The sequence below is a fragment of the Colletotrichum destructivum genome, chromosome 9 (assembly GCF_034447905.1).
Source record: "Colletotrichum destructivum chromosome 9, complete sequence".
NCBI lineage: Eukaryota > Fungi > Ascomycota > Sordariomycetes > Glomerellales > Glomerellaceae > Colletotrichum > Colletotrichum destructivum.
Window position 1 is genome coordinate 1387872 of NC_085904.1, and position 27719 is coordinate 1415590.

Genomic DNA, 27719 nt, shown 5'->3' on the forward strand with positions numbered 1-27719 from the left:
TTCGGGTCCACTCGAATGTCTCTCGTCGCCTGTCGGGATCCGGAGGCTTAATAACGCCGATCCATGACATCGCCCCTCAGCTTTGGGAAGGTATCCACTCGTCAAGGAAATGTGGCTCGACGGCACTATGAGTAGCCTTTGAGGACACCGATGCTGAGCCCTGTACGTACCTCTGTCTGTCGCAACTGCAAGTCGCCAACCTCAATCTGCCAACGCGACTACGAAGACTGGCTTGGAACATCAGCATAAACGCTCGATAGCTCTTGTTAGCCTCGGTGTTTGATTTCATGCGACTTGTCGATACACATCCCTGGCAAACCCAGCTTCATCAAGCTAGCTAGAGCTGCAAAGCTCCCCCACCATCGCCATGGCAGCGAAAGGCCATTCGCTGCGCGATCGCCAGATCTGTACGTCACATTGCCTCCAACCACTATATCCCGTATGATCATGAAACTAATGTCTCTTAAAGCCGCTCTGAAGAAACTCCTTAGCTTGAACGACTCCTTTACCGAAAGCGACACCGATAACACCCAAGCCAATGGCGGCGCACTTGGACCGACGGGCGCCATCATAACCTCCGATGGCGATCCCTTGTGGAAGGTCCTCGTCTTTGATGATCTCGGCCGAGATGTCATCAGCAGCGTTCTTCGGGTCAGCGACTTGCGGGCGTTGGGCATCACGATGCACATGTAGGATTAGTCATGTTCCAAGCTCGGTGGCCTGCTAACAAACGGACAGGCATATTGGGTCCTCCAGACACGCGATTCCGGACGTACCAGTCATCTACCTGCTCGAGCCAACGGCGCAGAACCTCCAACACATCACCAGCGATCTCCAAAAGGGCCTCTACAACCCCGCCTACCTGAATTTCCTGTCCTCCATCCCCCGACCGCTGCTGGAAGACTTCGCAGAGCAGACGATAACAGCCGGCACGTCTGACAGCATTGCCAGGCTTATGGACCAATATCTGAATTTCATTGTCGCGGAGCCGGATCTTTTCAACTTAGGCATGCAACGAGATCACACATATTGGGCGCTGAACAGCGCAACAACCAATGACGAAGAGTTGGACAGAGTCGTCGATAGAATCGTCAGCGGCTTGTTCAGCGTCATTGTCACCATGGGCGTCATTCCCATTATCCGTTGTCCTAAGGGCGCCGCCGCAGAGATGATCTCGGCGAAGCTCGATCGAAAGCTGCGCGACCACATCCTCAACTCGAAAGAAAACCTGTTCTCCTCCAGTGCCCGGCCGGCGTCTTCTGCCGGAACGCCACAATCCCGCCCCGTGCTCATCATTCTCGACCGCAATGTGGACTTAATACCTATGCTTTCCCATTCCTGGACCTACCAATCTCTGGTCCATGATGTTTTGAATATGAAATTGAACCGAATCACGATAGAGACGCCCATAGACGAGAACAATCCTGCCAAGGGGACCACCAAGAAAGCCTACGACTTGACCGCGAGCGACTTTTTCTGGACCAAGAATGCGGCCGTGCCGTTCCCTCAAGTGGCAGAGGACATTGACGCGGAGTTGACGCGATACAAGGAGGACGCCGCAGCGGTAACAAAGAAGACTGGAGTGACGGATCTTGAAGACCTTCAAAACGACACGAGTGCCAGCGCACAACACTTGAAGGCAGCTATTACTCTGTTGCCAGAACTGCGCGAGCGCAAGGCGGTGCTCGACATGCACATGAACATTCTGGCGGCGCTCTTGACGGGCATCAAGAACCGGCAACTAGACAACTTCTTCCAAGTCGAGGAAGGCGTTATGAAGCAGACCAAGGCACAAATATTGGAGCTCATCAAGGACAACACAAAGGGCGACGATCCCGTCGACAAACTGAGACTGTTCGTCATTTGGTACCTGAGCACTGAACAAGACGTCGGCCGAACAGAATGGGAGGGCTTCGAGAAGGCCCTTACCGAGTGCGGCGCAGACACGACATCTCTCCCGTATATTCGGCAGTGAGTACCGCCGACTTTTAGCAGAATGCCACTTGACTAACAAAACACTCCCAGAGTTCGTGCTACTACCAAGATGACCCAGCTCACCACCATTTCCAACCCGAACACAAATCAGGCAGCCTCCTCTGACATCTTTGGTCGCTTTTCCTCAATCTCCAACCGGTTCACCGACCGCCTCAAGGAAACGGGCGTCCCCACTGGCCTGTCTTCCAACTTCGAGTCCCTGATTGGCGGCATCAAGAACTTCCTCCCCGCCAACCGCGACCTGACCATTACCAAGATCGTGGAGTCCATCATGGACCCCTCAACCGCCGCGAGCTCTGCAATCGCCAAGACGGAAAGCTACCTCTACTTTGACCCCCGTTCCGCCAACGCCCGCGGCACTATGCCCCCACCAAGCGCAATCCGCGCCGGCGCCGGGGGCTCCTCGGCGCCAGGCGGCCTCCCGGGTCAGACAATCGCCGGCCAGACCGCGGGCACCGGCGCCAGCTTTGGTCAGCGCCGCCAGGGCTTCTCCGAAGCTGTCGTTTTCACCGTCGGCGGCGGCAGTATGGACGAGTACGGCAACCTGCAAGAATGGGTCGAGCGGACGGGCGGCGACCGCGCCAAGAGGCGGGTTGTCTATGGCAGCACGGAGATGCTCAACGCCGAAGAGTTCATCAAGCAAGAGCTAGAGAGGCTCGGAAAGGAGGTGTCTTCGTAACGCGGGCCGGGCTAGCCATGGGAGCTTTTAACCAGGGTGGTCATTTTGACCAACCTCGCGGGCGCTGGAAATGAAACCAAAGAGTAAATCAGATTCCCATTCTGGTTGGTCCATATTACATCGCTCCCAGACTGCAACGGTCATCTACTTAGTCCTTGTAAGACTTGCACCGGTGCTGTCCTCTCGCATGGTCTTAGTTACACCAGACGGAGGGAGGGTAGGACTTGGCTCCTGATTGACCAGCGGGGTAGCCACGCAGAGCACGGCCCCTGCTTCACCTGCAAAAAAACAAAAAGGCAAAAACGCATGCGTGCAGAGCTGTGGTCTTTACCGGTCATGCCAATTTTGGGTCTCTTGTTTATTGGTCTCATTTCGTCATTGATGTAGCCTGTTTATTGGAAACCCCCCTCATAAACCCCCCAAACTCCTCTTCCCGGCCAACCGCCGACTTCCCATCCCGTCATAAGCGCTGACGGCCCAACCTAGTCCAATCATCCATCAAGTGTGACTTGAGAGAGAGGCGAGGTTGAACAGCATGCAGAAGAAATGAACCTCCAATGGATGTTCCATGTGATATCAGAGAAATCGAAACGCAACAAAATAGCGAGGTGGAGAAGTAGGCGGCGTGTGAGTTAGAGGAGGGAGGAAGGAATAGACCAAAACGCATGATCCGAAAACGCGTGCGGGTAATGAAAGAAAAAAAGAAAGCCATTAGAGTTACATCCAACCACCCAAGGTCGTACTCCAAACATGAAGGGAGTTGAAAACTTCCCCAAAAAGTCGTGTTCGCCATCCACCGAGCCTTTCTTTCCAAGAAAGGGGCGGGTATAATGCTCACAATAGAATCGTCAAGAAACACGCAAAAGGCGGGGAGCAAGTGTTCTTCGCCAGCAAAATGACCATCTCTCCTAGACAACTAGACACCTCTGAACATGCGCACCACGAGGAACCACATCGCGCCGATAAACTTGAACGCCGACAGCCCAGCGACGGACCAGAGCACGACTGACATGTAGATATTGGCCCGGCCGTCAGTGTCGTCGGTAGTGCCTGCAGAGGGGTTTATTCTCTCCAGGCCAGCGGCACTGAGGACGACAGCGGCGAGACCGAAGTTGGAAATCATCCAGGCAAGCACCGTGACGGAACGAACGCCGCGATAATAGTCCATCTGGGCCTCGGCCAACTGCGATTCGGTCGGCTGCTTGACCTCCTTCACGAACTTGGTACTGAACACCTTGAGTTCGCGTTCGTACTGTGCGTTCAGATCGGCCTCATCCGGGAGGTCCGTCTTTCCAGATCCGTCCTTGGTACTGACGGTAGGCAGGGTCTCTGCCTTGTCGTCACCCTTTGTACCCCAAGAAATGTCGTGCGTGTTGCAGAACGCGTAGACGTTGAGAATGTTGGTGTATGTGGGCGTAAGAAGCATGTACTGCGCAAAGGACGTGACCATGTGCCAAGGGTCGAACATCAGCAGCGAGGCAATCAGCCAGATACCGTATGTCGACATGACGGAGATAATGAGGGTGTAAAATACGGGGTTCTTGAAGAGGTCGGTAACGTTGAAGCCGTTGGCATCATTAACATCGGCGATGATGGCCTTGACGGCAATAAACACGGCTGCAAACAACAGATACCTAGAGAAGGTCAGTGGTAAGAATCAGCAAATTCGGGTGGAAAGACTTACACCATAATAAAGGCCCAGAAGTAAACCATCGTGATGTAGTAAGGACCCGACCCCGCTGGACGATTGCCCATGGAAAGGACGAAGCAAGTTATGAGAGCAATGCCGTAAACCCATGTGAAGACGACTCCGAGGATCTCGCCGGTCCTACCAAGCAAATTGTCCTCACCCAGACTTGTTGTCAGGATCTTAAAAACCAGGAAGAAGTTACCAATGGCGAACCAGGCGAAGATCAGGTTGATTGTGTTGAAGACAAATTCGATGAAGAACATCAGCTTCCGTAGCATGGAGTGGTCGGAGCGGAAGAACTCGTAAAAGTGGGCAATGGCGTAGATGCCGGCGAAGAAAGAACCGTTCAACCAACGACGACGTTGAAGAACCAGTTCCGTGACCGTGTCCGGCACGTCGGTCTCGCCAGTAGCGGACTTGACGTACTGAAGGATCCAGTGGCAGTTGCGCTTGGTAACAAGCTCGAAGCAGAGAATACGGTCCTCGGCGAGGTACATGTTGGACGTGAAGATACCAGCGCCGGCACCCTCGAGCTTTTCACCGGCGAAGTACTTTTCCAACGGACCCTGCCCGTTCTTGTCGTTTTGCAGGGCAACATAGCGGTAGGCCGAAAAGGCGCCAGGCAACACGGAGATGAAACCAAAGGCGGATTCCAGAGGCTTGTCAAGGATGTTGCTCATCTTGTACTCGAAGTTCTGCGTCGCCACCAAAGGGTTAAGGAGGTGCTTGCCGCCCGTTCCCAACATGGCCTTGATTTCACCGCAGGCACCGGCGCACATAGGTTCGAGATCGAACGCCTTCCACAGGTGGTAAATCGAGTTGCCGCCAGGCTTGGTACCAGCATCGATGAGGACGCAGATGTTGGGGTCGAGGACGCGGCCGAAAGCCTGAAAGAACCATCTGTGGGAGTTGATCTTTTTCTGGTTCTTTTCCTTCAAGCAGAACAGCATCTGAACAGGCTGCTGCTTAGGGACCAAGGTGACCACGTCGTTCTTGATTGACATTCCGACCTGCGACGTGTACTCGTAGATGTGGGCCGTGACATCCTTGTTGTTGACTTGCTGCTTCGCGATGCCCTCCTGATACACACCCATACCTGCCAGCAGAGCTCTGGTTCTAGGGTTAATCTTGGCACGACCGTCGCTGACGACGCACACGACAATCTTCTTCCACGCATCCTTGCCCCACGACTTGCTCTCCTTCCGGCTGCACATGTATTCGACGTTCTTGAGAACACCAATCATTGTCCGAGCGAACAAGATTTCGTCCTCGTTATACATGGTGACAACGATGAAAAGCTCCGTATGTCTTGGCTTTGAGAAGAGCTTCTGTCGCAGAGTGAAATTGTCATCGTAGAAGAAGTCGGGGTCGCACGTGGCCGCCGAGTAGCGCATGTGGGTGAACTCGTCGCGCTCGCCGTGGGGGATCTGGTTAAGAAGTCTTGGTGGCACGGGGCAGTCGAGGACCAGGTTCCCACGGTACAGCAACACTTGCTTGACAGTCTTCCACCTTTTGATTCCGCCGGCTGGTTGCGGTGTTGGGTTGTCCTGGTACCCATCGGTAGCCGTGCTATCCTGATGAGGCAGCATTGGCCTATTGTCGTCGTACTCGCTATAACCGGTCGGCTGGTCATAGGGCATCGAGGGGTCGTGCGGTGAAGGCTCGTAGGGCTGGTTGTAGTAGGCGTCGTGATGGGCTTCCGGGTTGACGCCGTATTCGCCGTGGTTGACTGGTGTTTCGTATCCGCTCAAGTTGCTAACAGAGTGCTAATTGCGAGCTGTTAGCAGACGGCTCACACAAGAGGGCGTTGAGCCGACTTACTGCTGCGTTGAGTTGCAGCTGGTCACTAGGTGTGCCATACCGAGCCGGACCCGTGGGGACATCGAGCTGCTGGTGAGGACTGGGACGACCGTAAGGGTCGTCGATATGTTGGGGCGGGGCCTGCTGGTAGGCGGCGTTGTTGAAGGGGTTGTCCTCCAACTGGTAGCCATGTTGAAGCGGCTGGCCCGGTGAAGGCGTGCGATGGTACCTGGGGTCCATGCGGTCGTTGTAATAATCGTCGTCTAGAGCAACAAAAGGTTAGATTCGCCGTCTTAGCAAGTGACTGAGGACTTGGTGGGATATGTATTAAGAAAGCAAAAAGAGGTTGTAGGAGGGGGAGTAGAGAAGAAGCTTGCGCCACGGAAGGTGCGTATTCGTACTCTTGGACGACGGACAAACAAACTCTTTGACGAATGGGCAGCGCGATCAGGGCCGAAGTGACGGGATGGTTCAACCAGACAGACACAAGGGTGTATTCTCCGGACAAATCAAGACGGGGCTTTGTGCGGGAAGGGGAGGGGGGATGTGGGATGAATGACGCCAAGGGACAAAGTCATAAGGGGACCAAGTTACTTGCCTAAACGATTATACGACATGGTTGCGATGGTATGGGGGGTCAGTTAAAGGAACCAGTGTCTGATGTCTATGACCAGGAGAGTCCGTGGGTGGATATGGATATGGATCAGGGAGACGAGTCGCGTCTGTCGGGGAGAGCGGGATATGTTTCTAGGTGTTGGCTTGCTGCGGATGCGACGTGCTGTGCAGATTGGGGGAGGAAGGGATGTATTGACCACTCGGGGACGTCGTAGACGAGTGCGGTGAAGAGGAGATCGAAAGAGAGAGAGAGAGAGACAGAGCGAGAGGTCGAGATGGAAAGTGGATAGGACGGGAGGAAGTTGGGACAGTTCGGATCCAGGTCGCAAAGTTGCAGTTGCAGTCGCAGTCGCAGAATCGCAGTCGTCGGATCGGTCCTGTCGGCGGTTCAGCTTCAGCTGTGCCCCTATTAATTTTTTATTCTTCCGCTTCGGCGACGGTACCTTGCGAGTACCCTGGTTGCGTGCCACAGATGCGTAGGGTTTGCTCGTGCGGTGATCAAGGAGGTTGCTGGCTGTTTGTACACTGCTGGTGCGGGCGGAATGCGCAGCAGCGTGTGCCTGTCTACGGTGTGGTGTGTGGGCGCGCGGGTCAGTGCTCAACTCAATGTGCCTGACGGGTTTCGGTGTGACGGGAGAAGGGCCCAAGGGAGGGGGGTCAAATGCGTTTGATGGAGGAGAGGGAGAGGATGAGAAGAAGGGATGTGTTCGATCGAAGGTCAGGGAGGACACGACTTTGCTGAAAAAGCTGGGCCGGCGCGGTTTCAAGCTGATTGAGCCCGTAGCAGAGTGTCTGCGTGCGGGCAGAGAGGACACACAAGGCAGGCCGTCCAGGACAACCACGACAATCAGGACGGGGGGATAGTTGGATAGACAGGGGTAAGCCGCATTCGGTGGTCGTTGCGCAGCAGCAGTAGGAGCCAGCTCCACGTCGCTTCCTTCCTTCTTCTTAGTATCTCGCTTCCTTTCTTTCGACCGTTTCTTCCTTCCCTACCTGTACGTACCTAGGTACCTACCTACCTTACCGTACCTGGGTAAGGTACTTAGATAGGTAGATAAGCAGGAAATGATCCTCAGGGGCAGGCTCGTCTCACCTTACCTCTGTAGACGTTCGATTCGAACAACATCTATGTATCTGTACTCTGTACTCTGTACTCTAACTTGGCCAGGTATTTAGGTAGGCACGACTGCGCCGAACGCCAGCCAGACGGGGGTCGAGTTGTCGCGTTTCAGGCACTAAAGTGTGGCGCGGGCAGTTTTTGACTTTGGGGTCTTGGGGTTGGGTTTCGGCAACGAGGGCAAGCAGCAGGCTTGGCGCTTCCAGAAGAGCGAACGGCTTTGCTTCGGAAATGGGGAGCAAAAAGAGAAATACAGCGCCTACGACAATAACTACAATCTACATACGCTGTACAGATCCATCAGCGTTGTCCAGCAACAACAATGGGTTTCTGCTCCTCATCGGGGCAATTAGGGGGGCAAGTGACGTCGCTAGGGGGTCTAGGGACCCTCTTCAAACTTGGAGACTTGGGTGCAACAAGCTAACAGGCCAACAGCCAACAGCCAACGGGGCAGGGTATCCGCGTATCTCAAGGTGCGTGCGTGTGACAGGCTTAGCGGCGAGGACGGGCCACAAGAGGGTCCCTGGGCCAAGTCGGCAATGGCAGCGAGACGTGCATGGCCACAGCTTTTACTTCAATTTTTCTCTCTCGACTTGAGGGTGTATCTGACTCTCGTCAGTCAGCCAGTCAGTCGCAGTGACATGTCGACAAGCGTCCCATAGCAACACACCACGGTCAAAGCCATACCTATACCTGACAGGACTGAACAATCCGACATCTACCACTAGCTGCTCAACTCTCTGTCATGCTGCACGACATCCGTAATGAGCGCAACACTGAGCGCCAGAGAGAGAGGTTCCAAGCAATCGACAAGTTGCCGCAACAGCCGTTCGTTGCCCATTTGAAGTCGCGTTCCCATGGTTGCATGCGCTGCTGGGATCCGTTGTTTAAATTGAGGAAGGAGGGGGCGCTGACGGGGTAGACTGGGGAGGGGCCATTGACAGGGTAACCAGCACCTTCCCTTCACGACCAGGGTTTAGGTCAAGACTGGAAAAGGTACGTACTACCTACACCATGAGGCATCTTGATGGCTGCGGGGGCTTGTACAGCTGTGTGCCTTTGGGGATTTAAAAATAAAAACAAGAGCAGCCATTCAGAAAGCACGCTGCTCCAGTACATCTGGCAGTACGTATCCGTATGATCCCCTTCGCCGCCACACTCACTCACGGGTGACGACGCCTCCAACTTGCATTCCCGATGCGTCTCCATCGCAAATCCGCATCCTCGCCTGCTCAGCCTCGCTCGCTCCAGGACTTCCATCCGAGTTCCAACCCTGCCTCGTCAGCCCTCAAAGACAAAGACCCCCTCTGATCCAGGCTTGGGACGGTCGCCACACCCAACCACGCTCGTTCTCCCCACCATTGGGGCTGAATCGCTTCATTCGGGTTCCAGCACTCTCCTCCCAAGACCTGCTGCGGTCACCACTGTTTACGTATTCATGTGCCCGCCCCTCGCCTCTCCATGCGTCTTGTCCGCCATCAGCCCATCACTAACTTCCGCTTGGTCTTGTTACCATCCCGCGCCGCGGCGCACTCGGTTAGCATTCCTGGCAAGGAGGAATTCTCATCCCTTTCCGTATGGGCAGTGGCCTCACATCACCTCCTGAGGCGCTTGGCCTGGCAGGAAGGCCGCTGTTTGATCGTCACATGATACCCTATCCATCCCAGAAGCCTCGGAAACCCCAGGCTCGAGTACCGGAACAAAATATGACTGACTTCCCGTCAATGATGATGATCCCATGTTGCTTGCTGAAACTCAAATTAATCCGAACTCTACTACACCACCTTGCAACTCATCCCGATTCTAGACACGGGCGTCCGTCGGTCTCCCAAACCGTGTGACACCGAGGCCACCCAGGCTTCAGCTCTGTTCTTTAGAGTTTGTGGCGGCCCAGCCCGAGGCAAAAGTGTGGCATCGACGGGTGTCCAACGTTATCGTGGCGGTTTGATGGCGCCAAGTGCGCAGTTCTTGAACTTTTCCGTAGCCAAGTCGATTCGTCTCTTGTTGTGATGTGATCAGCTTACCATGCGGGCTGAGCCTGTAGACTTCGTCTCGGTGAGGCCGTTTAGTTGTATTTATGAAATGTCAAATTCAGCTGAGTCAAGCCGGGCCAAGCTTTCCCGACGCGGGTGGTTCCTTACAACGTGATGCTCCAACACACTTCGTTAGCATCAAAAGCGACATGACCAGGAACACCATGATACTAGTTGTTTAATATTGAAAACCAGAGGAAGCGCCCCCAGAATCATAATCTCAAGTACAAATGTCAATGTCAAGAACCCACGATTCAATGGGGCGATTCCCAGTGTAGTAATTGAACCAAAACAATATGGGCCATCATACCAAATTCGACTCGGGCAAGCTCCCAAGTGTGGTTGAAGGAAAAGAAACCACAAAGTTAAAGACCGTGTGCCAAAAGACCATCCAGGTTAAGCAATCAATCCTGGCCCACGGAAGTTTGAAACTTTGCTCAATGGAGGATGCCTTCGAGTCACAATACCAAAAAACAAGCAGTCGGCGCCAACTCAAGCTATAGAGTGGGAAGAATCCCCCCCTCGTGTGTTGATTTAGTATTTGTTTAGCATCAGCTGTACTTCCGAGCCACCCGCATGCCTACAACACGATGGACGCTTCGAATCCAGACTCGTTAGTCAAAACCCGGTTTCTGGTCATCTCGGACACCCACGGCGCAGGATGCTTGCCGGGGAACAACAGACTCATTGGCCCCGTCGACGTGGCCATCCACTGTGGCGACCTCACAGAAGAGAGCAAACTGGCCGAGTTTCGCGCAACCCTCGAGCTCATGAAGACGATCCAAGCGCCACTGAAGCTCGTCATCGCTGGGAACCATGACTGGACGCTTGACACGCTCATGTTCAAGAAGAAGATCGCCGAGGTAGCACCCCCGGTCGATATGGAGTTGGTCCGGAGGGAATACGGCGACTTTGGCGAGGCACAACGCATCCTCCAGGCATCCGCCAAGAACGAGGACGACGACGAGTCCGGTATCGTCTTCATGGACGAGGGCACCCGCACCTTCGCCCTCTCCAACGGCGCCTCGCTCACCCTTTTCGCGAGCCCCTACACGCCTTCGGCAGACGACTGGGGCTTCCAGTACGACGCACGCAGTGGCCACCAATGGGACATCGGGGGCGACGTGGACGTTGTCGTCACCCACGGCCCGCCGAAAGGCGTCATGGACCGCACAGCCATCGGATCACGGATCGGCTGCCCGGGCCTGTTCGCCGCCGTCGCGCGGGCCAAGCCGCGCCTACACTGCTTCGGACATGTGCACCGCGGCTGGGGCGCCAAGCTCGCGCGCTGGCGCGGCGGCGAGGCTGTAGGCGGTCCGGCTTCGCACTTCGAGGCCTTCGACAACGACCGGTCGGTGGTCGTCGAGACACTGGCCGGCCTGACGCCGCGGGATTTCGACGGACCCGACGCCGTCGCGGAGAAGAGGCGGAGGCTCGAGGCCCGCACGGCGGCGGGATGCTTTGCGACTTCGCATTGCGCCGGGGACGAACATCCGTTGAGGAAGGACGAGGGGACGCTGTTCGTCAACGCCGCCGTCCAGGGAGACGGGAAACAGCCGCAGCACTTGCCGTGGGTCGTCGACATTGAGCTTCCCAGGGCCGCCCGCGATGCTGCCGCTTGACGTTGTTGTGGCGCAGGTGAGCCCGCCGTGGCTTCTCGAGCAGCATCTGGGAAGCAGGGATCTGGCAATCGCGGTATGCAAGGGACCTTTGCAGCCGGGATGGGGGAGGGGGCAGAAGGAGGGTGAGGTTTTGGCGAAATGAGAAATCGCGAGGTTTGTGGATGTCCCGAGATCCACCGCAATCAAATTGCGGGATGAAACGGCGCAAACGGACCTCGGATCCCCAAACGATCGATATTAGCTTGATGCTGATGGTATCGGGGTCATTAAACTCAGCACACTGCCTAAGATTGGTAGAAGAGACTGAAGGAATATCAATGTATGGCGCAGTTTCCGCGAGAAGAGGAAACGCTTGTGCTCAGTCCGTCCTCGTCGGACACGAACCCATTCTCAAAGTCGAATAACAAGCTCCAATGTATGTGTTACGTTCTCATTGTGCGGCGTGCCATCTCCGGGTCCTCGGTCGAAACACCAAACACAAAAGACTAAAACGCAGCGGCGTGGGTCTTTTTAATCTGCGCTGAGCGGATGCAGGGTCTCGGTTCCCCTCTCCTCCATTTACTGCCCACAGTAGACACGGACTTGTTGACATCGGCTACCGCCCGCATGATCTCCGGCTAGGATAATGGTTGCTGTCGTTGTCCGTCCCACAGTTGCTCCTTCTAATCCGCCGGTTGGACACGGATACACCACAAACGGACGATGACCGTCGTAGATTCGCGCTAGAATGGGTTCGATCGTGGTGTCTGGGCGCTTGGCCGAACTCGCATCCGTCCGTCTCAGCAATGCATGCCGTCTGGGGAGTTCGTTTGTATGTGGTCCTCTATGTAAGAGACGAAACTGTTGCTTGGAGTATCCGTTGCCATGCCAGTGAAGATAAAGCCATCGTCCTCGTGACAGATGAATAGTTTTGGGCAGTTTCCGCGCATGCGTGAATGTTTGAAGAACGATTCGATCTGTTGAGCTTCAACTTGGAAGGGCCACCTAACCAAGGGGTATGCAGTTACTGAGTGATACAGTGTCTACTTGAGAGCAACAGCAGTTTCTCTTATCAAGCCACTCGGTTAAGCTCGTAGCACTCTTGAGAAGGATTCGTATTAGGGAGGAAATCATCGTCTTTCCTACAGAACATTGACGGACAAGAACAGAAGCATGGTTGAAAATTCGGTTCCACATGTCTAGCGTCAAGAGTGATTTCCTCATGATCCTCTTAGTAGGCAACGAGAAGCTGTTGTGCGTTGTGGGCGCAAGCCTCGTCTACTGAGAGCAGACTTCCTCCACGGGTCGCATTTTGACATCTCTCGGGTTGGCCTCAAGACTCCTTCAACCCAGTATAACAACAACGGCGTCAAATGTCTTCAAACCTTATGGAAAAGCTGAACAAATGTCGCAGAATTCTAGCACATGACCTATCGCTCGAGAATCTCTACCCATCGCGCACGCCGGACTTCGTCACAGCGCTAACGTTGATATCTATAGCCTGAGTGTGACAAAGTGAGGCTGGATACAGGAGTGCGAGTCTCCGACCACAATGTCGGCACCGAATACGGTTTCCAGTTATTCCAGCCCTCCAAGAGCGGGTTCCCCAAGTTGTCCAGGCCCAGTGATACGAGGGCGAGGGTCATGCTATTAATGAACCATCCCACACAGCATCAATGAGGTAGACGCCTATGCTACGAAGACCTCAGACAGAAGCGAAGCGAAACAACCAAGAAATAAACCTCTTACAGAACCAAGGAGATTGCACAGATAATTCGAGGACACAAACTAGTTTCTACTCTTCCAGAGGACTATAACTGAAACCAAAATCTTGGAACCCGTGTTATAGGACTTGTGCCATGGTGTCGCTTAGTTTGATCCGTGATGTAACAATTGAAAAGAGCCGACAAATCTGGCCCAGGCTCTAACCTCTAACCCCTATAAGCAATTCCCGTCTAATCCTATAGTCAGGGCTGTTCGAGACAGCGTCGGGCGACGAGGGCAAGTAAAGTATATTGGCTGACGAAATAGCGACCTGTGCACGGCTTGGAGTCCTACATACATAGACAGCGAACACTTGAATATTGACTGCCAAATTTGATCGGCTAGCGATCGTGCTCCGCTTAACGCAGAGCTGGTATCTCATCATCCTCCCCAATCGTACATTCATCCTGTTAATCATGACCAGGAAAGAGCAACAAAGATGTACGACCGATGTGCAAACTTTTTCCATCTCAAACAACACCCGAGGCGCCTTTAGTCCGAATGAGACTCCTAATTAGACTCCGAGCTCGTACCACTCAAATCATAACCGGACATCTCGTCACTCGAGTCCGAATCCTACGTCGACTCCTCGTCACTGGTGGCCTCGATGTTGGACTTCTTGGCCTTTAACTTCTCCTTGACTGGCTTCTTCAGTGACTCAACTGCCGTCGGTGCGTCGCCGTCTTCCTTGACGTTCTCGACGTCATGGCCTATTGTGCGGAGCTTCTCATTGATAGCGGGAATGACCTTGACAAGGGTCTCGTACTGGGCTACAGTGAGGGAGATGCCCTTCTTGCCGGGCAGCATTTCGCCATCCTTCTCATAGTACTCGCGAATGTTGATGAAGGTGGTGTTCTTGAACTGGGAGATGCCAATACGGCGCTTGTTGGAAAGCTGTTGGGGGAGGAGCAATCAGCACTGGGTGGTGGGAAGGTAAGGGAACACACGAGACACGACGCGGGGAGGGATATTGCATACATCCCAGAAGGCGTTGCCCTCCTTGTCAACACCGCTTGCACTGCCCTCGGTCTCGGAGGTCTTGTTCTTCTTGGTTGGCTTAGTGGCAAGCTCGTCCTCGGAGTCGCTGCGCGAGTCGCGCGGGGCACCACGCTTGGTACCTTTCGTGAATGGCATGTTGGGCTGGAGGTTACTAGCTGTGCTGCTTTGAAAGACTGTTTTCTGGTCAAAATGTGGCCTAATTTACGAATTGAGAGAACGACGTGTGTTTCAGTGCGGAATGTCAAAGGCGCAACTGACGAAGTTGCATGTGAAGCGCGTTGTCCATTACTTGGCAGGCGCGTTGTGGTCAATCGCGGAAAGTGACCCGGTCGCGATTTCTTTGGGATGACGTAAGAGTGCAAACGCCAGAGCATGTGACTTTGATCACGTGAAAAGTTAGTCATCATCACTTGTGTTTGCGCAGAGGACGAATACACACAGCGCCAGGGCCTTGATAGACAGTGGTGTCCTGCCACGACTCTCGGTGCAAGGGACATGGCTCTTTCGTCTCACCTCGAGAGCTCACTTCGCCGCCCCCTGAAGTCCTGACCCGGAATCGCTGCTTGAGATTTGTTTCAACCCCATATTCTGCCCAGCTTTGCCTTGCTATTCATCAATCATCGGCTTCATCGTGTTCCAATTAGCTCCTTCAGCCCATTAATGTACAACAGTTGGAGCCCCTAAAGAAGTGGACTTACACGAGTGGGGAAAGACACTGCCCAGAACCACGGGGAATTCCCTCTTTCTACGCGACCGTACAACTGCAGGGGGTCTGTCACCAAAATTAGGAGACGGGAGCTTTTGGCGAGCATTTCTCGAATTTGAGCACGAGCTAAATTCCCATTCCAAGCGGGCCAGCCTGCCACAAAAATTCCCACCGCGAGACGTCAACAAGAGTCCACTGCCATCCTTTTCTCCAAATCTCCCCCATCCGCGCTTAGACCTCCCCTAAAACGACATCTGATTCCAACGCCAGTATCAGTCGATTCAACGCACCGCCTCTTGCTCTCCGAAACACTACTGTTGTAGAGTGTGGCTGACAACAGCCATCTCCTCCCGGAAGAGACGGACAACCTGTCCTCCTTTTATTTTTAGGCTTGCGCCTGCAGCATTACGACCGAACGACCGATCCACTGACTTAACGTTGTTTGAAGCTTATAGCTCGAGCGAAGAACTCGCTTACTTTCCCTACTCGCTTGCTCGACTCGATTGCTGCACGCTTGGTCTTCACCTCCGGCATCAGGGATGTGAGAGGGCGCGGTCCCCCAAATCGAATAACCGACGAACTAGGCAAACATGGACTCGACACCTGCCGACGTGCATCCGCCCAGCGGCGCATCTGCTGCCTCTGTCAAAGAAAAGGTGCCGGCTACTGAGACGACGGCGACGACAACATCCGGTTCCCCTCCGGCTAAAGAGAAGCCAGCGACTGCTTCCATCCCTTCGATAACATCTGCACCGTTGCCTGATGCGCCAAAGCCTGCCAACGAAGAAGATGATCTGGCATCTAAGCTCCTCAGGTTCTTGTCGACCGCGACCCCCGAAACCCTCGGTGCCGTCGCCGTCGGCCTGGCAGCCTCGACCTACTTTATACTCGGCAAGGTCGGACTCGTGCTCATTGGCGCGTTTGGCGGCGTCGTCACCTTCATCACATACGAGACGCGCCATCCAGAGGTGTCGCGGGCTGTCCGGGGCGAGAAGGGCATCGACATCCTCCAACGCCTGGCGCTGGTCAAGATCGCCGAACCGCCCAAGGATGATGCGGAAGAGGAGGAGCGGCTCATACACGGCTTCGATGACTTTCAGCCCGAGACCCGCGAGGCGTTGACTGGCCTGGTGGATGCCGTCATCCGCGACTATGTGAAATGGTGGTACTCGCCCATCCTTCCCAACGATAGCTCATTCCCTCTGTCCTGCAGGAGGCTCCTCAATTCGTTCCTCCTCTCCGTCTCGAACCATCTCCACCGCAAGCGACCCGCCGATTCCTTCATCGATTTCATGACCAACTCGTCGTCCATGTTCATCGTCTTCCTTTCCGAGCTATCCTCAGCATTTACCGAGCAGCACAATGACTCCAATTCGTCGGCTGTTGACATCATCGCCAAGTACCTCGAAGAGAACCCCAATTCGAACCTGGCCAATCTCCTGAACCACCCACAGCAGGCAGCCAAGTTCCGCAACGTGGCAGATGATCTGCTTGGCTTCCTGGACCGGTCGGCGTACAACTGCGACCCGGCGCGCGTGTTTTTGAGAGAGATCCTGGCCGGGGTCATCCTCGAGATGACCTTGCAGTCATGCTCGAAGCCGGAGTGGATCAACGGCTGGATCGTATATCTGTTGGAAGCTGGAGAGCCCGATTTCAGTCAGGCCATCGACGTTGGCATGCAGACAGGACCTGATGCTGCCAACGCCAGCAACGCCAGCATTGCGAACAACAATGCCTTCGTTGACATTGACGGAAACCTCGGCAACATTGCCTTGACCAAGGGAAACCGCAACTCACTGGACATGGAGCGAGAACGTCGGAAAGGTTCATTGGTGACGCACAGGAAGCAGCTCAGCAAGGCCGACGAAGAGATGGAAGAGGCCATGGAGGAGATGAAGCGCATGAACGCCTTGATTGCCGAGGAAGAGGCTAAGAGAGCCAAGGCACGACAAAGCGTTGATTTGGCACCAAAACCAACAGTACAGGCCACCGAAGACAAGGTTGTGTCCTCGCCTGGGGAATTGTCGCCGAGATCACTGTCTTCGGCAGAGAAGCCATCCACAAACGGTTCACATGGTTCTAATGGGTCTAACGGCTTCAACAAGGACGACGGCCAGCACTCACCCGACACGCCGAGATCTCCTGCGGATTCATCCAGTCAGAAGTCGTCGCCGAACCACACGTCCAACGGGAGCGCATCCCAGTTCCTGAATTTCGACCAAATTGTACCACCTGCCAAAGAAGAGCCTGAAGCATCGGAAGAAGGCTCCCGCAAGCCCCCATTGACCCTTCACAACGCCACTATTACTCTTTATGAAGATGGCAATGACAGCAGTAAGATTCGGAGTAAACCGACGTGGGATTACATGGTTCAGATCGAGCCATCGTCTTCCCACTATCCTGGTTGGATGATTGTCAGGCAATATTCGGACTTTGAGACTCTGCACGAGATACTTAGGCGCATTGCAACGATCTCGGGCGCGACAGCCTTTACAGAGCAGCATTCCACGCTTCCCAGCTGGAAGTCGCACACACGGGCGTCGCTGCGGGGCGAGTTGGAACGGTACGTGAAGGATGCCTGCTGGTACAAGCCCCTCGCAGAAAGTGAGGGTATGAAGCGCTTCCTGGAGAAGGACTCAGGACATGGCCACAGTAACTCCAAGTCTGGCTTGGCATGGGATACTGTCGGCAAGAACATGTTGGACGTCTTGACGATGGGTCCAAAGGGTGCCATGGAGGGCGGCAAGGCAGTGTTTGGCGGAGTGACTGGCGTGTTCAACAACATCGGCCTCGGTCCGAGAAAGAATACGGCGTCTTCCCTGTCGGAAATCCAAACATCGAATCGTTGGTCAACAGGAACACCGCCACGGATGGACAGCACCACCAGCCTCAACGCGGCAGTCACGTCACCAACCGGAGTGGGTCCCCGGAAGGGCAGGGATAGTCTCGACAGCCAGAGATCATCCATCGTGTCGACCCAGCCTGGCAAGATCGCTCCCATGGAGCGACGGCCCAGCTATGATCCGCGTGGAGACACCGAGGCGGACAGCCTCAAGCCTCGTTCTGACCGCTGGGAAAGGACCTCGCCGAGCGCCACCGGCAGTCGCGAACATAGTAGAGCTTCGAGCCTGGCGCCCTTGCAGTCGCCTGCCCTGCGGTCACCGTCTTCAACGAGCCTGGATGTTATGAACCTCCAGTACCTCCCACCGCCTCCGGATGAGATGCCCGAAGACTATCAGTCGCCGACGCACGGGGACATGCAGGCTCAAATGAAATCGACCGGGGCCGTTTCACCCGGCCTGCCGCAAACTCAGGCGAACAAGAAGGAGCCGAAACCCGCACGACAGTACGCCCCGTTATCCGAGCAAGAGGCGAACGTGGCCGTGGAGCTGGTCTTCGCCATTATCAATGAAATGTACACGCTCTCGTCCGCTTGGAATATCCGACGAACTCTTTTGGCCGCCGCAAAGTCGTTCCTCTTACGGCCCGGCAATCCATCTCTGCTCTCGATTCAGAAGATGATGCAGGAGTCGGTTATCGACGCCAACACAAAGGACGAAGGTCTTGCGTACCACCTACGCAAGCTACGAGAAAACACGATGCCAACTGATGAGGAGCGCGCTGCGTGGCCAGCCGAGATGACGGACGAAGAGAAGGAGAAGCTGCGCATCAAGGCGCGCAACTTACTCATCAAGCGAGGTGTCCCGGCTGCTTTGTCTGGTGTCATGGGACAGGCGGCGACGACCGACGCCCTTGGGCGCATCTTTGACAGCCTTCAGATCGAGGAGGTGGCGCGAGGCTTCATGTTTGGCATGATGCTTCAAGCCGTCCGGGTCGTCACCCACTAACTACCCTTTTCCATCAACTCCCCTGGCGCCGGCGTACCTCATATTGTATTAGCAAACGGACACGCAAATGATGAGGGTGGGACGAAAGCGTAAAAAAGACGTTGTTTGTAAGATGAGATGACTTGAAAGCAAGACACGGGAAACGAACGATGATGGGCAACCTGTCGGGCAGGGGGCATATATGTATACATACATTTACACACTTAATAATTGACGAGTACATATGAGACACCGCCTTCGAGGCCTGTTGCTTTTGCATTGTGAGGACGGACTTGGTCCACGAAGAATTTACACGTTCCTTATATACATGTAACACATTAATAATTACGCAGCTGTTTTTTGAAACAACAGACACCAAATGGGGGCTCCAGTCCCATGTGCGCGAGGTGAGTTTGATGTCCTCGATAAGGACGAAGACTAGACCGACCACAACGGCGCAGCGGAGCTCCACGACCAGTTAATAGTGGATAATGCCACTGGCGAACACCCCATAACGATTGCGTAGGGCGGGGTAATGCACGCTAATAGCGGGGTGCGGAGCTCAAGCTCGTTATCTTATCGGCGACGGCCTCCGATCATGATGTCGACCGTTAATCATCGACGAATCATTCTTCTGACGAACCATCTACTCTTCCTAAGCGGTGTTATTGAACCTTATCTCCAAATTTCAGACTTCATTGACAGTTCAACTACCCTCTGCTATAGACACGATTGGTTTGTCCGTGAAGAGAGCTACAAGAGGAACACCCACAGGTACACCGGAGTCACTCACACAACACGCACCTCTCGAGGTCTACCCTCACAATGACCTTAGACTCACGAGAACGCGGCATCCGCATCGCTATTGACCGCGGGGGAACCTTCACAGACTGTGTCGGTGAGTTCAACGGCAAGGAGACCATCATCAAGCTCCTTTCCGAGGACCCCGCCAACTATAAGGATGCGCCACTCGAGGGCATCCGGCGCATTATGTCGCACTTCCTTGACCGCGAGATACCCCGCGGTGAGGCCCTCGACACGAAGCAGATTGATTCCATCCGCATGGGCACCACCGTGGCGACCAACGCCCTGCTGGAGCGCAAGGGTGAGAAGATCGCCATGGTCGTCACCAAGGGGTTCAAGGACTGCCTTGCCATCGGCAACCAGAGCAGACCTAAGATCTTTGATCTGGCCATCCGTAAACCCGATGTCTTGTACGAAAAGGTGGTCGAGATCGATGAGCGCGTGACCTTGGAGGACTACGCCGAGGACCCGGAGAGGACCCTGACGCAGGCTTCTGCCAAGGCGGGGACGCCCGAGGCCGCCGATGCGGAACTGGTCCAGGGTACATCAGGTGAGGCCGTGAGAGTACTCCGGCGCCCAGAGGCGGGAAACATCCGAGGCCAGCTGCAAGACGTATATGACTTGGGCATCCGCAGCATAGCTGTGTGTCTGATGCACGGCTATACCTTTCCCGACCACGAAGCCCTCGTCGGCAAAATCGCCAAAGAGATTGGCTTCCAGCACATTTCCCTTAGCCACGAACTGATGCCCATGATCAAGCTGGTGTCTCGAGCGACTTCGGTCTGCGCGGATGCGTACTTGACACCCGCGATCAAGAAGTACATTTCCGGCTTCCAGGCTGGATTTGAGGGGAGCTTGGGTACCAGGAGCGTCAAGCAGGAAGAAGGCGCCAAGGGGGCACGCTGCGAATTCATGCAAAGCGACGGCGGCCTTGTCGACGTGGAGAACTTTACCGGACTCAAGGCCATCCTGTCGGGGCCGGCGGGCGGTGTGGTCGGGTACGCCATCACGTCGTACGATGAAGAAACTAAGGTCCCGGTGATTGGGTTCGACATGGGCGGCACAAGCACCGACGTCTCTCGTTTCGGCGAGGGTCGGTATGAGCATGTGTTCGAAACCACCACTGCCGGCGTGACTATCCAGTCGCCGCAGCTGGACATCAACACCGTTGCCGCGGGTGGTGGCTCGATGCTGTTCTGGAAGAATGGTCTTTTCGTCGTAGGGCCAGAGTCTGCCGGAGCGCATCCCGGTCCGGCATGCTACCGAAAGGGGGGTCCTGCGACGGTGACGGATGCCAACCTCTATCTCGGTCGCCTGCTACCCGAGTTCTTCCCCAAGATTTTCGGCGAAAACGAGGATCAGGAACTTGACGCCGAGGCTAGCAAGGAGGTTCTACAGGAACTTGCCGATCAGGTAAACAAGGAGACTGGAAAGAACATGAGCGTCGACGAGGTAGCATATGGTTTCCTGACTGTAGCTAATGAGACCATGACGAGACCCATCAGGTCGATCACCGAGGCCAAGGGGCACGACTCCTCCAAGCATCGCCTGGCGACATTCGGTGGTGCCGGCGGCCAGCATGCCGTTGCTATTGCCGAGGCGCTCGGCATCCAGCAGATTCTCATTCACCGATACTCATCTGTTCTTTCGGCGTACGGAATGGCCCTGGCTGACGTCGTTGATGAGCGTCAGGAGCCCGATTCCAAGGTCTGGGAGTATCCGGGCAAAGCGGTTGACGAGCTGAAGAGCAAGATGGAAAAACTAAAGGAAAAGTCCCGCCGGACACTGCGCGAACAGGGATTCGAGGAATCGGAAATTGTGTTCGAGGAGTATCTCAATATGCGATATCGTGGTACGGAGTCGGCCCTGATGATCATCAAGCCCGACAGCAATGAACGGAAGGAAGCCCGGGACTGGGACTTTGGAACCGCCTTCATTCAACAGCACCGTTACGAGTTCGGGTTCACTCTGGATGACCGGGACATAATCGTCGACGATGTGCGCGTCCGAGGCATCGGAAAGAGCTACAGACACGTGGAGAAGACTGTCGACCAGCAACTGAAAGAGCTGCGGCGCAAGGACGTAGATCAGAGCAAGGCTCACAACCGACAGAAGGTCTACTTTGAGGAGGGCCGGCTCGATACCCCCGTGTACAAGCTTGAGGACCTGAGTACTGGCGAAACAATCAAGGGCCCTGCCATGCTGGCGGACGGCACACAAACGATCGTGGTCACCCCCAAGGCCACTGCTTTGATTCTCGATACCCATGTTGTCATCGACATACAGAAGGAGGGCTCAAAAGAAGATGGGTGTGTATCCTGAAGCTTAACAGAGACGATGATGCTGACAGTTTTGATATAGCGCGCAAATGAGCCATGAAGAACGCGAAGTCGACCCCATCATGCTTAGTATATTCGGGCATCGCTTCATGGCGATTGCAGAGCAGATGGGCCGGGCGTTGCAAAAGACGAGTGTCAGCACCAACGTTAAGGAGCGCCTTGACTTTTCTTGCGCCATCTTCGACGCGACGGGAGGTCTCGTGGCTAACGCGCCCCATCTGCCCGTTCATCTGGGTTCCATGTCCACCTGCGTGAAGCGCCAAGCCGAGATATGGAAGGGCAATTTGAAGAAGGGCGATGTCATCATCTCTAACCACCCCTCGTACGGAGGTACCCATTTGCCGGACATCACCCTTGTGATGCCGGCCTTCAACGACAAGGGCGACAAGATCCTCTTCTACGCGGCCTCGAGGGCGCATCATGCAGACATTGGCGGCATCACAGCCGGCAGCATGCCGCCACATTCCAAGGAGCTGTTCCAGGAAGGCGCCGCGATCAAGAGCGAGAAGCTTGTGAGCGAGGGCCGCTTCGACGAGAAGAGGGTGACGGAGCTTCTGTACAACGAGCCCGCGCAGTACCCCGGTTGCAGCGGCACGCGCTGCTTGGCCGACAACATCAACGACTTGAGAGCCCAGGTCTCAGCCAACCAGAAGGGCATCGCATTGATTGAGGGACTCATTGAGGAGTACGGCGAGGATACGGTGCAGTTCTACATGATCCATATCCAAAACAACGCGGAGCTGTGCGTCCGTAACCTGCTGAAGGAGGTCAGTAAACGCTTCGAGGGCAAGGACCTCCAAGCGGTGGACTTCATGGACGATGGTAGCCCCATCCGGTTGAAGGTGACGATCGATACCGACAAGGGCGAGGCCGTCTTCGACTTTGAAGGCACAGGCCCCGAGGTCTACGGCAACGTCAACGCGCCCGAGGCCGTGACCTACAGCGCGATCATCTACTGCCTCCGCTGCCTCATTTCCAAGGACATCCCCCTGAATCAGGGGTGTCTCAAGCCCATCCACGTCCGGATTCCGCCCAAGTCGCTGCTGTCCCCCTCGGACGGCGCCGCGGTCGTGGGCGGTAACGTGTTGACGAGCCAGCGCGTGACGGACGTCATCTTCAAGGCCTTCCAGGCGTGCGCGGCGAGCCAGGGCGACTGCAACAACCTCACCTTCGGTTTCGGCGGGAACGTGACGGGCCAGAAGGAGATCAAGGGGTTCGGGTACTACGAGACGATCGCGGGCGGCAGCGGCGCGGGGCCGAGCTGGGAGGGGACCAGCGGCGTGCACACGCACATGACCAACACGCGCATCACGGACTCGGAAGTGTTTGAGCGGCGATACCCCGTCATTCTGCGGGAGTTCTCGCTGAGGGCGGGGTCCGGCGGCGACGGGCAGCACCGCGGTGGTGACGGCGTGGTCCGCGACATCGAGTTCCGGATCCCCGTACAGGTGTCGATCCTCAGCGAGAGGCGCGTATACCGGCCGTACGGGCTCGCGGGCGGCGAGGACGGCGAGTGCGGGCTGAACATATGGGTGAGGAACGTCGAGAAGGGCAGCTGGGAGAAGTCGCTCAGGAGGCTCAACAAGACTGGCGGGGAGCAGCAGCACGTCGACGACGAGGTCGAGTACGAGGAGAGACGGTTCAACCTGGGCGCCAAGAACAGCGCGCCGATGAAGCCTGGTGAGAGGATCATCATTCACACACCCGGCGGCGGCGGCTGGGGGAAGGTCGGGACGGAGAAGGCGTTCAGCCGCAAGAGGGACCCGACGGAGGGGTGGAGGAAGGGGAGCCACGCGAACAGGGAGGATACCGCGCTCCAGGTGTGAAGGGATGGTGTGATCTAGAGTTTAATCTTACGGGTACATTTGGAGATTAGATGAAATACATACACGCCTGCCACTCCCCAAGCAATGGGAACCCGCACTGGAGATGATGTCTGGCCTGACCTCACCTCATCCCTAATGCTGGGAACTGGTCTTCAGCTACGCTCCAGCTGGTCTTTGCCACTGCCTGCATTCATGCCGACCAGCTGGAGAAGTTCACGCCAGCTGGTAAGAACACATCCCTCTGGATGAAGCCTTCACTGGTCGATGACTACTGTCATTAACTGCTGTAGCAATGGTGGACCTAATACAACTCGTTTTACAGAGTCTACTCGCCCTTGTGGCAGTCCTCACCTTCCCCCTTCTCCTCCTCCACCTTACAGGAATCTCCCAAACCCAATCCATCCCATTGAGAAGGAGAACAAATTGAACAAGGCGCTTACCTACCACCAATACTTCGGCGAGCGGGCGGGAGAGAGCAAGTACATAGACTTCAAACACTACAGGTGAGGTCCGGGCACGACCGAGTAGCAGATGAAGAAAGACGCGTCCAGAAGAGGACGAAAAGAGTGCGTAGACTTATTTGATTACAACGGTTGAACTGCACCGTTCACTCGGTATCCTCACACAAGGCCGCGGGAAGATCTCCCAGGTCGCGATACCCTACAAAGTATGCAAGAAGGGTCCCCAAGAACAGGTGTCTCTGATACCTATCTGCCAGACTCCAAACTCCTTGCACACCACACCATCCATGTATCAACACACTCTCATTCTCTTTCGTTCATCCAGCTCCAGATAAACCACCAATTGTCTCGTGAGGGTAGTCTGCCGCTCACCAGGCGGAGTAGTGGCCCATGAGAGATCCACGAGGCAGGCCGGTCTCGCGGCTCTTGCCGACGGCGGACGCTGGGCGAGCCTCGGTGGCCGTCGGCTCAGCAATCTTTGAAGCGACGACCACAGTCTGAAGAGTAGTGGCGGTGGATACGGTCGTGGCAATGGCCGAGGCCTCGGGGTCCTCGATGGCCAGCCCAGTGCTCGCGCTCTCAAGGTCCACAGCGCTGTGAGTCTCCGCGGTGGAGATGGCAGACTCAGGAACCGGAGACTCTGTGGTGGGGGTGGGGACGACGAATATGGTGTTTCTGGCGTCGAAGATCTGAGGGCCGTTTCTGAGGAAGGCGTGGAAGTCTTCTTCCTCGTTGGCCCAGGGGCCGACGGGGTTGACCATCTGGCGGCGATGGGTGAGAGAGCTAGCAGCCCACTTCCAATTGCTGGCGGCGAAGGCGGCAGCAGCGGGGGTAGGGTCCGAGGAGAAGGAAAACGAGGATGAGGAGGGAGTCAAGGTAGGAACGCGGGCGGCCAATGTGGCAGAGAGAGGCATGGAGTGGGGTGCCATTGTGTTTGATGTGTAGTTGTGCGTGTAGAGGTGAGTGAAGTGGTTTTTGTAGAGATGTGCACAAGAGTATGTGTACTTGATGGTTTGATGGAGTTCTTGATGATGAAATGGACGAGAGGTTGAACGTGGTGTGTTGATGATGGACGAGGAAGAAAAAAAGGGAAGTCGTTGCATTTATATAAGTCTTGGAAAGACACTTTGGTGGTGGTGTTAAAGGGCATCAGAGAAAGTTTAGTACATGTCTGACGGATCCTCCATGGATTCCATGGTTGTCTCCCAGGCAGCGATCCAAACGTTGGACTCAACCAGAGCCAATATCAACGTTATGGTCGGCATGGCAAGGAATAATGGCCGGCCTCATCTGGGTAGTGTCCGGTCCAGGCTTCTCGGCTCTCACCTGTTTACACTTTTCTTTTCGGTCTGCTGGTGAGCTATAGCACCAATCCGTCGCGTTCGAGAAATCTTTAACCGTCCGCGCTGTCGCTCAAGCGGAATTCAGTTGGTTCTGTCACGGAACCTTCTCGACTCATCGGGTTCGTGGTCTGGAGTAGACGAAGAAAGGGGGTTTCTGACGAGGACAACCGAGTAATGCCGATATAAATATAGCTTCTAACGCTGAGTTTGATGCCGAATGAAAAGATATCAAGTATTTTTCATTACTGTGAATATTCCACTTGGAGATGTTGTGGGATATGTACTTGGATGGCACTGGCGTCCACAGCAGGGCTGTAATCGCCTGGCCGAAGGCCTATCGCTCCTACTGTGCCGTTTATTTTTATTGACGGACGAGTCAGCCCAACGAAGAGACTTTGAAGAAAAAAGGTAATAGACGCCCAAAAGGCGACGAAAAAGAGACAAAGTGCAAAGAGAGACAGCTTCTCAGAGTTCCCAGCCCATTTTGGCTTTCCTACAGAGGGCAGCCATCGAGGACAACGACATAGATAAAATAGACAATGACTGTAAGCAGAAATCCTTTACCACCAATACATGCCTCTCCGTTGCATGATTTCTTGCATAAGGAGGTCCTGCAGTGTATTTGTAGTAGTTGGACGTCGACCTTGATGGCGAGTAGAACAACCATGGACAGCGTCACCACCTTGATAGTAACAAAGAGGAATTCCTGTGTCTCCTAAAACTCTGCAGCGGTTTAGAAAAAGACCGCCGAGAACCGCAAGGGCTCTCACAGATTGGCGCGCTGGCCTTTGAGCCCATCGGGTCGTCAGTGTTGCGTCCCCATCATCCTCGTCCCTGCTCGCAACAGTCTTCTACTCACTTCCAGACCAGACATGTCAGCTTCGGTCTCTCTCAGAAACACCTAGCATAGTGACTTGGAGGAGGGCGAAGGGCCTTGTGGCGAGGTTGGTGTGCTCCTACTCGACTACATCCATCTGGGGTACCACGCCAAGTACAATCAACGAACCCTCATAGGTATGTGTCAAGGACGAGCTGCGGAGCCGTAATCTGTTAAGAAGTAACATGTATTACTTGATGAAGTATTGCGTCTGTCATACTCTCCTGTTTCTATGACCCAAAAATCTTCTCCAGGTATCTCAACCAGTTCTCGCCCAAGACTTTCTTCATCTTTTCCTCGCTCCAGCCCTTCTTCGCCATGGCGACGGCCAGCTCTGCCCGATCAGCCAGCGGCCCAAGTGGCTTAACGACCTTTTGGCTCCCCCATGGTGTCAGACGCCGGGCATATCCCTTATCCCTGTTACACCATTCCAGAAAGTCGCTTGGCCTTGCGTGTCCCTCGCTGGCATCTGATCCAATGCCGACCAAGTCTTCGCCAATCAGCCCGATCACATAGTCCAGGACATCCACATAGTCCTCTATTGTGCTGTCGTTGCCCTTTGGCATATGCGGCCCAAACTGGGATAGGCCGACGAAGCCCCCTTTGCTCCCGATGAGCTTGATCAAGTGATCCGACTTATTGCGGGGGTGGTCGACCAAGCCACCGGGAAGCACATGCGAGAAACACGGAGGCTTTGCGTCCGGTGCGTACATGATCACGTCTTCCGACGTCTGCGGCCCGACGTGGGAGAGGTCGCACACGATGCCGAGACGGGCCATCTCGTCCACCACCTCGCGCCCGAACCCCGTCAGCCCGCTGTCCCGCACCTCCGAGTACCCGGCGCCCGAGTAGTTTTGCGTGTTGTATGTGAGTTGCATCTTGCGCACGCCGAGGTCTCGGAAGACGCGGAGGTAGTCGAGCTGGTCCTCGATGCCCGACGTGTTCTGCCACGACAGGAGCACCGCGGTCTTGCCGGCCTCCTTAGCGGCACGGATGTCGGCCGCGCTGTGGGCTTGGAGTATCAGGTCCGAGTGCTCTTCGAACCACCGCTTCCACTCGACGACGTTGGCGAGGCTGCCACGGAGGCCCTCCCACAGACCACATGTGCAGGAGACGCCGGTTATGCCGCCCTTGTGCCAAGATTCGAAGATATCGCGGGACCAGTTGGCGATGTTGAGCCCGTCAAAATGGATTGACGAAGCATAGATTGCTCGTGCTTCTGTTTCTGTCACCATGGCGTCTG

At 55.2% G+C, this 27719-nt stretch overlaps 9 protein-coding genes across 9 annotated transcripts; 4 read left to right on the forward strand and 5 right to left on the reverse strand.

Moving 5' to 3' along the window:
• The first annotated feature begins 158 nt into the window (after nt 1-158).
• Nucleotides 159-3030, forward strand: CDEST_13555 (Putative sec1-like protein). Its single transcript, XM_062929711.1, has 4 exons — nt 159-407; nt 470-689; nt 739-1971; nt 2026-3030. Exons 1-4 carry the CDS (start codon nt 368-370, stop codon nt 2672-2674), a joined length of 2142 nt encoding a protein of 713 aa, XP_062785762.1. The 5' UTR covers nt 159-367; the 3' UTR covers nt 2675-3030.
• Nucleotide 3031: 1 nt separating this feature from the next.
• Nucleotides 3032-6793, reverse strand: CDEST_13556 (chitin synthase I). The gene is made up of 4 exons (XM_062929712.1): nt 6763-6793; nt 6186-6427; nt 4359-6130; nt 3032-4308 (listed from the first exon to the last, which is right to left on the reverse strand). Exons 1-4 carry the CDS (start codon nt 6779-6781, stop codon nt 3591-3593), a joined length of 2751 nt encoding a protein of 916 aa, XP_062785763.1. The 5' UTR covers nt 6782-6793; the 3' UTR covers nt 3032-3590.
• A 1-nt stretch (nt 6794) lies between these two features.
• On the reverse strand, nt 6795-8828 carry CDEST_13557 (uncharacterized protein). The gene is made up of 4 exons (XM_062929713.1): nt 8584-8828; nt 7878-8501; nt 7223-7716; nt 6795-7156 (listed from the first exon to the last, which is right to left on the reverse strand). Exons 2-4 carry the CDS (start codon nt 7903-7905, stop codon nt 6806-6808), a joined length of 873 nt encoding a protein of 290 aa, XP_062785764.1. The 5' UTR covers nt 7906-8501; nt 8584-8828; the 3' UTR covers nt 6795-6805.
• Nucleotides 8829-10519: 1691 nt separating this feature from the next.
• On the forward strand, nt 10520-11551 carry CDEST_13558 (Putative calcineurin-like phosphoesterase domain, ApaH type, metallo-dependent phosphatase; the record flags this gene model as incomplete). Its single annotated transcript, XM_062929714.1, has 1 exon — nt 10520-11551. The coding sequence occupies one exon, from the start codon at nt 10520-10522 to the stop codon at nt 11549-11551; it is 1032 nt and encodes a 343-aa protein (XP_062785765.1).
• A 2000-nt stretch (nt 11552-13551) lies between these two features.
• CDEST_13559 (Putative transcriptional coactivator p15 (PC4), ssDNA-binding transcriptional regulator) lies at nt 13552-14599 on the reverse strand. Its single transcript, XM_062929715.1, has 2 exons — nt 14273-14599; nt 13552-14188 (listed from the first exon to the last, which is right to left on the reverse strand). Exons 1-2 carry the CDS (start codon nt 14426-14428, stop codon nt 13871-13873), a joined length of 474 nt encoding a protein of 157 aa, XP_062785766.1. The 5' UTR covers nt 14429-14599; the 3' UTR covers nt 13552-13870.
• Nucleotides 14600-14792: 193 nt separating this feature from the next.
• On the forward strand, nt 14793-19042 carry CDEST_13560 (Putative Phox-associated domain, sorting nexin, PX domain superfamily). Its single transcript, XM_062929716.1, has one exon. The coding sequence runs from the start codon at nt 15590-15592 to the stop codon at nt 18845-18847; it is 3258 nt and encodes a 1085-aa protein (XP_062785767.1). The 5' UTR covers nt 14793-15589; the 3' UTR covers nt 18848-19042.
• Nucleotides 19043-19493: 451 nt separating this feature from the next.
• CDEST_13561 (Putative hydantoinase A/oxoprolinase, hydantoinase B/oxoprolinase, hydantoinase/oxoprolinase) lies at nt 19494-23822 on the forward strand. The gene is made up of 2 exons (XM_062929717.1): nt 19494-21939; nt 21992-23822. The coding sequence occupies exons 1-2, from the start codon at nt 19652-19654 to the stop codon at nt 23793-23795; spliced, it is 4092 nt and encodes a 1363-aa protein (XP_062785768.1). The 5' UTR covers nt 19494-19651; the 3' UTR covers nt 23796-23822.
• Nucleotides 23823-24624: 802 nt separating this feature from the next.
• On the reverse strand, nt 24625-25185 carry CDEST_13562 (uncharacterized protein; the record flags this gene model as incomplete). The annotated part of the gene is made up of 1 exon (XM_062929718.1): nt 24625-25185. One exon carries the CDS (start codon nt 25183-25185, stop codon nt 24625-24627), a length of 561 nt encoding a protein of 186 aa, XP_062785769.1.
• Nucleotides 25186-26706: 1521 nt separating this feature from the next.
• On the reverse strand, nt 26707-27711 carry CDEST_13563 (Putative peptidase M19, metal-dependent hydrolase; the record flags this gene model as incomplete). The annotated part of the gene is made up of 1 exon (XM_062929719.1): nt 26707-27711. One exon carries the CDS (start codon nt 27709-27711, stop codon nt 26707-26709), a length of 1005 nt encoding a protein of 334 aa, XP_062785770.1.
• Nucleotides 27712-27719: the final 8 nt, after the last annotated feature.

Coding starts and splice junctions, on each gene's coding strand:
- CDEST_13555 (XM_062929711.1), top strand. CDS start 368: ATGGCAGCGAAAGGCCATTCGCTGCGCGATCGCCAGATCT. Junction 408..469: donor GCTGCGCGATCGCCAGATCT/GTACGTCACATT, acceptor TGTCTCTTAAAG/CCGCTCTGAAGAAACTCCTT. Junction 690..738: donor TTGGGCATCACGATGCACAT/GTAGGATTAGTC, acceptor ACAAACGGACAG/GCATATTGGGTCCTCCAGAC.
- CDEST_13556 (XM_062929712.1), bottom strand. Junction 6,131..6,185: donor AGCTGCAACTCAACGCAGCA/GTAAGTCGGCTC, acceptor GCTCGCAATTAG/CACTCTGTTAGCAACTTGAG. Junction 4,309..4,358: donor TTCTGGGCCTTTATTATGGT/GTAAGTCTTTCC, acceptor GACCTTCTCTAG/GTATCTGTTGTTTGCAGCCG.
- CDEST_13557 (XM_062929713.1), bottom strand. CDS start 7,905: ATGTTGTTCGAATCGAACGTCTACAGAG. Junction 7,717..7,877: donor CGAATCGAACGTCTACAGAG/GTAAGGTGAGAC, acceptor AGAAGAAGGAAG/GAAGCGACGTGGAGCTGGCT. Junction 7,157..7,222: donor GCAACCAGGGTACTCGCAAG/GTACCGTCGCCG, acceptor AACCGCCGACAG/GACCGATCCGACGACTGCGA.
- CDEST_13559 (XM_062929715.1), bottom strand. CDS start 14,428: ATGCCATTCACGAAAGGTACCAAGCGTGGTGCCCCGCGCGACTCGCGC. Junction 14,189..14,272: donor AGGGCAACGCCTTCTGGGAT/GTATGCAATATC, acceptor CTCCCCCAACAG/CTTTCCAACAAGCGCCGTAT.
- CDEST_13560 (XM_062929716.1), top strand. CDS start 15,590: ATGGACTCGACACCTGCCGACGTGCATCCGCCCAGCGGCGCATCTGCT.
- CDEST_13561 (XM_062929717.1), top strand. CDS start 19,652: ATGACCTTAGACTCACGAGAACGCGGCATCCGCATCGCTATTGACCGC. Junction 21,940..21,991: donor GAGGGCTCAAAAGAAGATGG/GTGTGTATCCTG, acceptor GTTTTGATATAG/CGCGCAAATGAGCCATGAAG.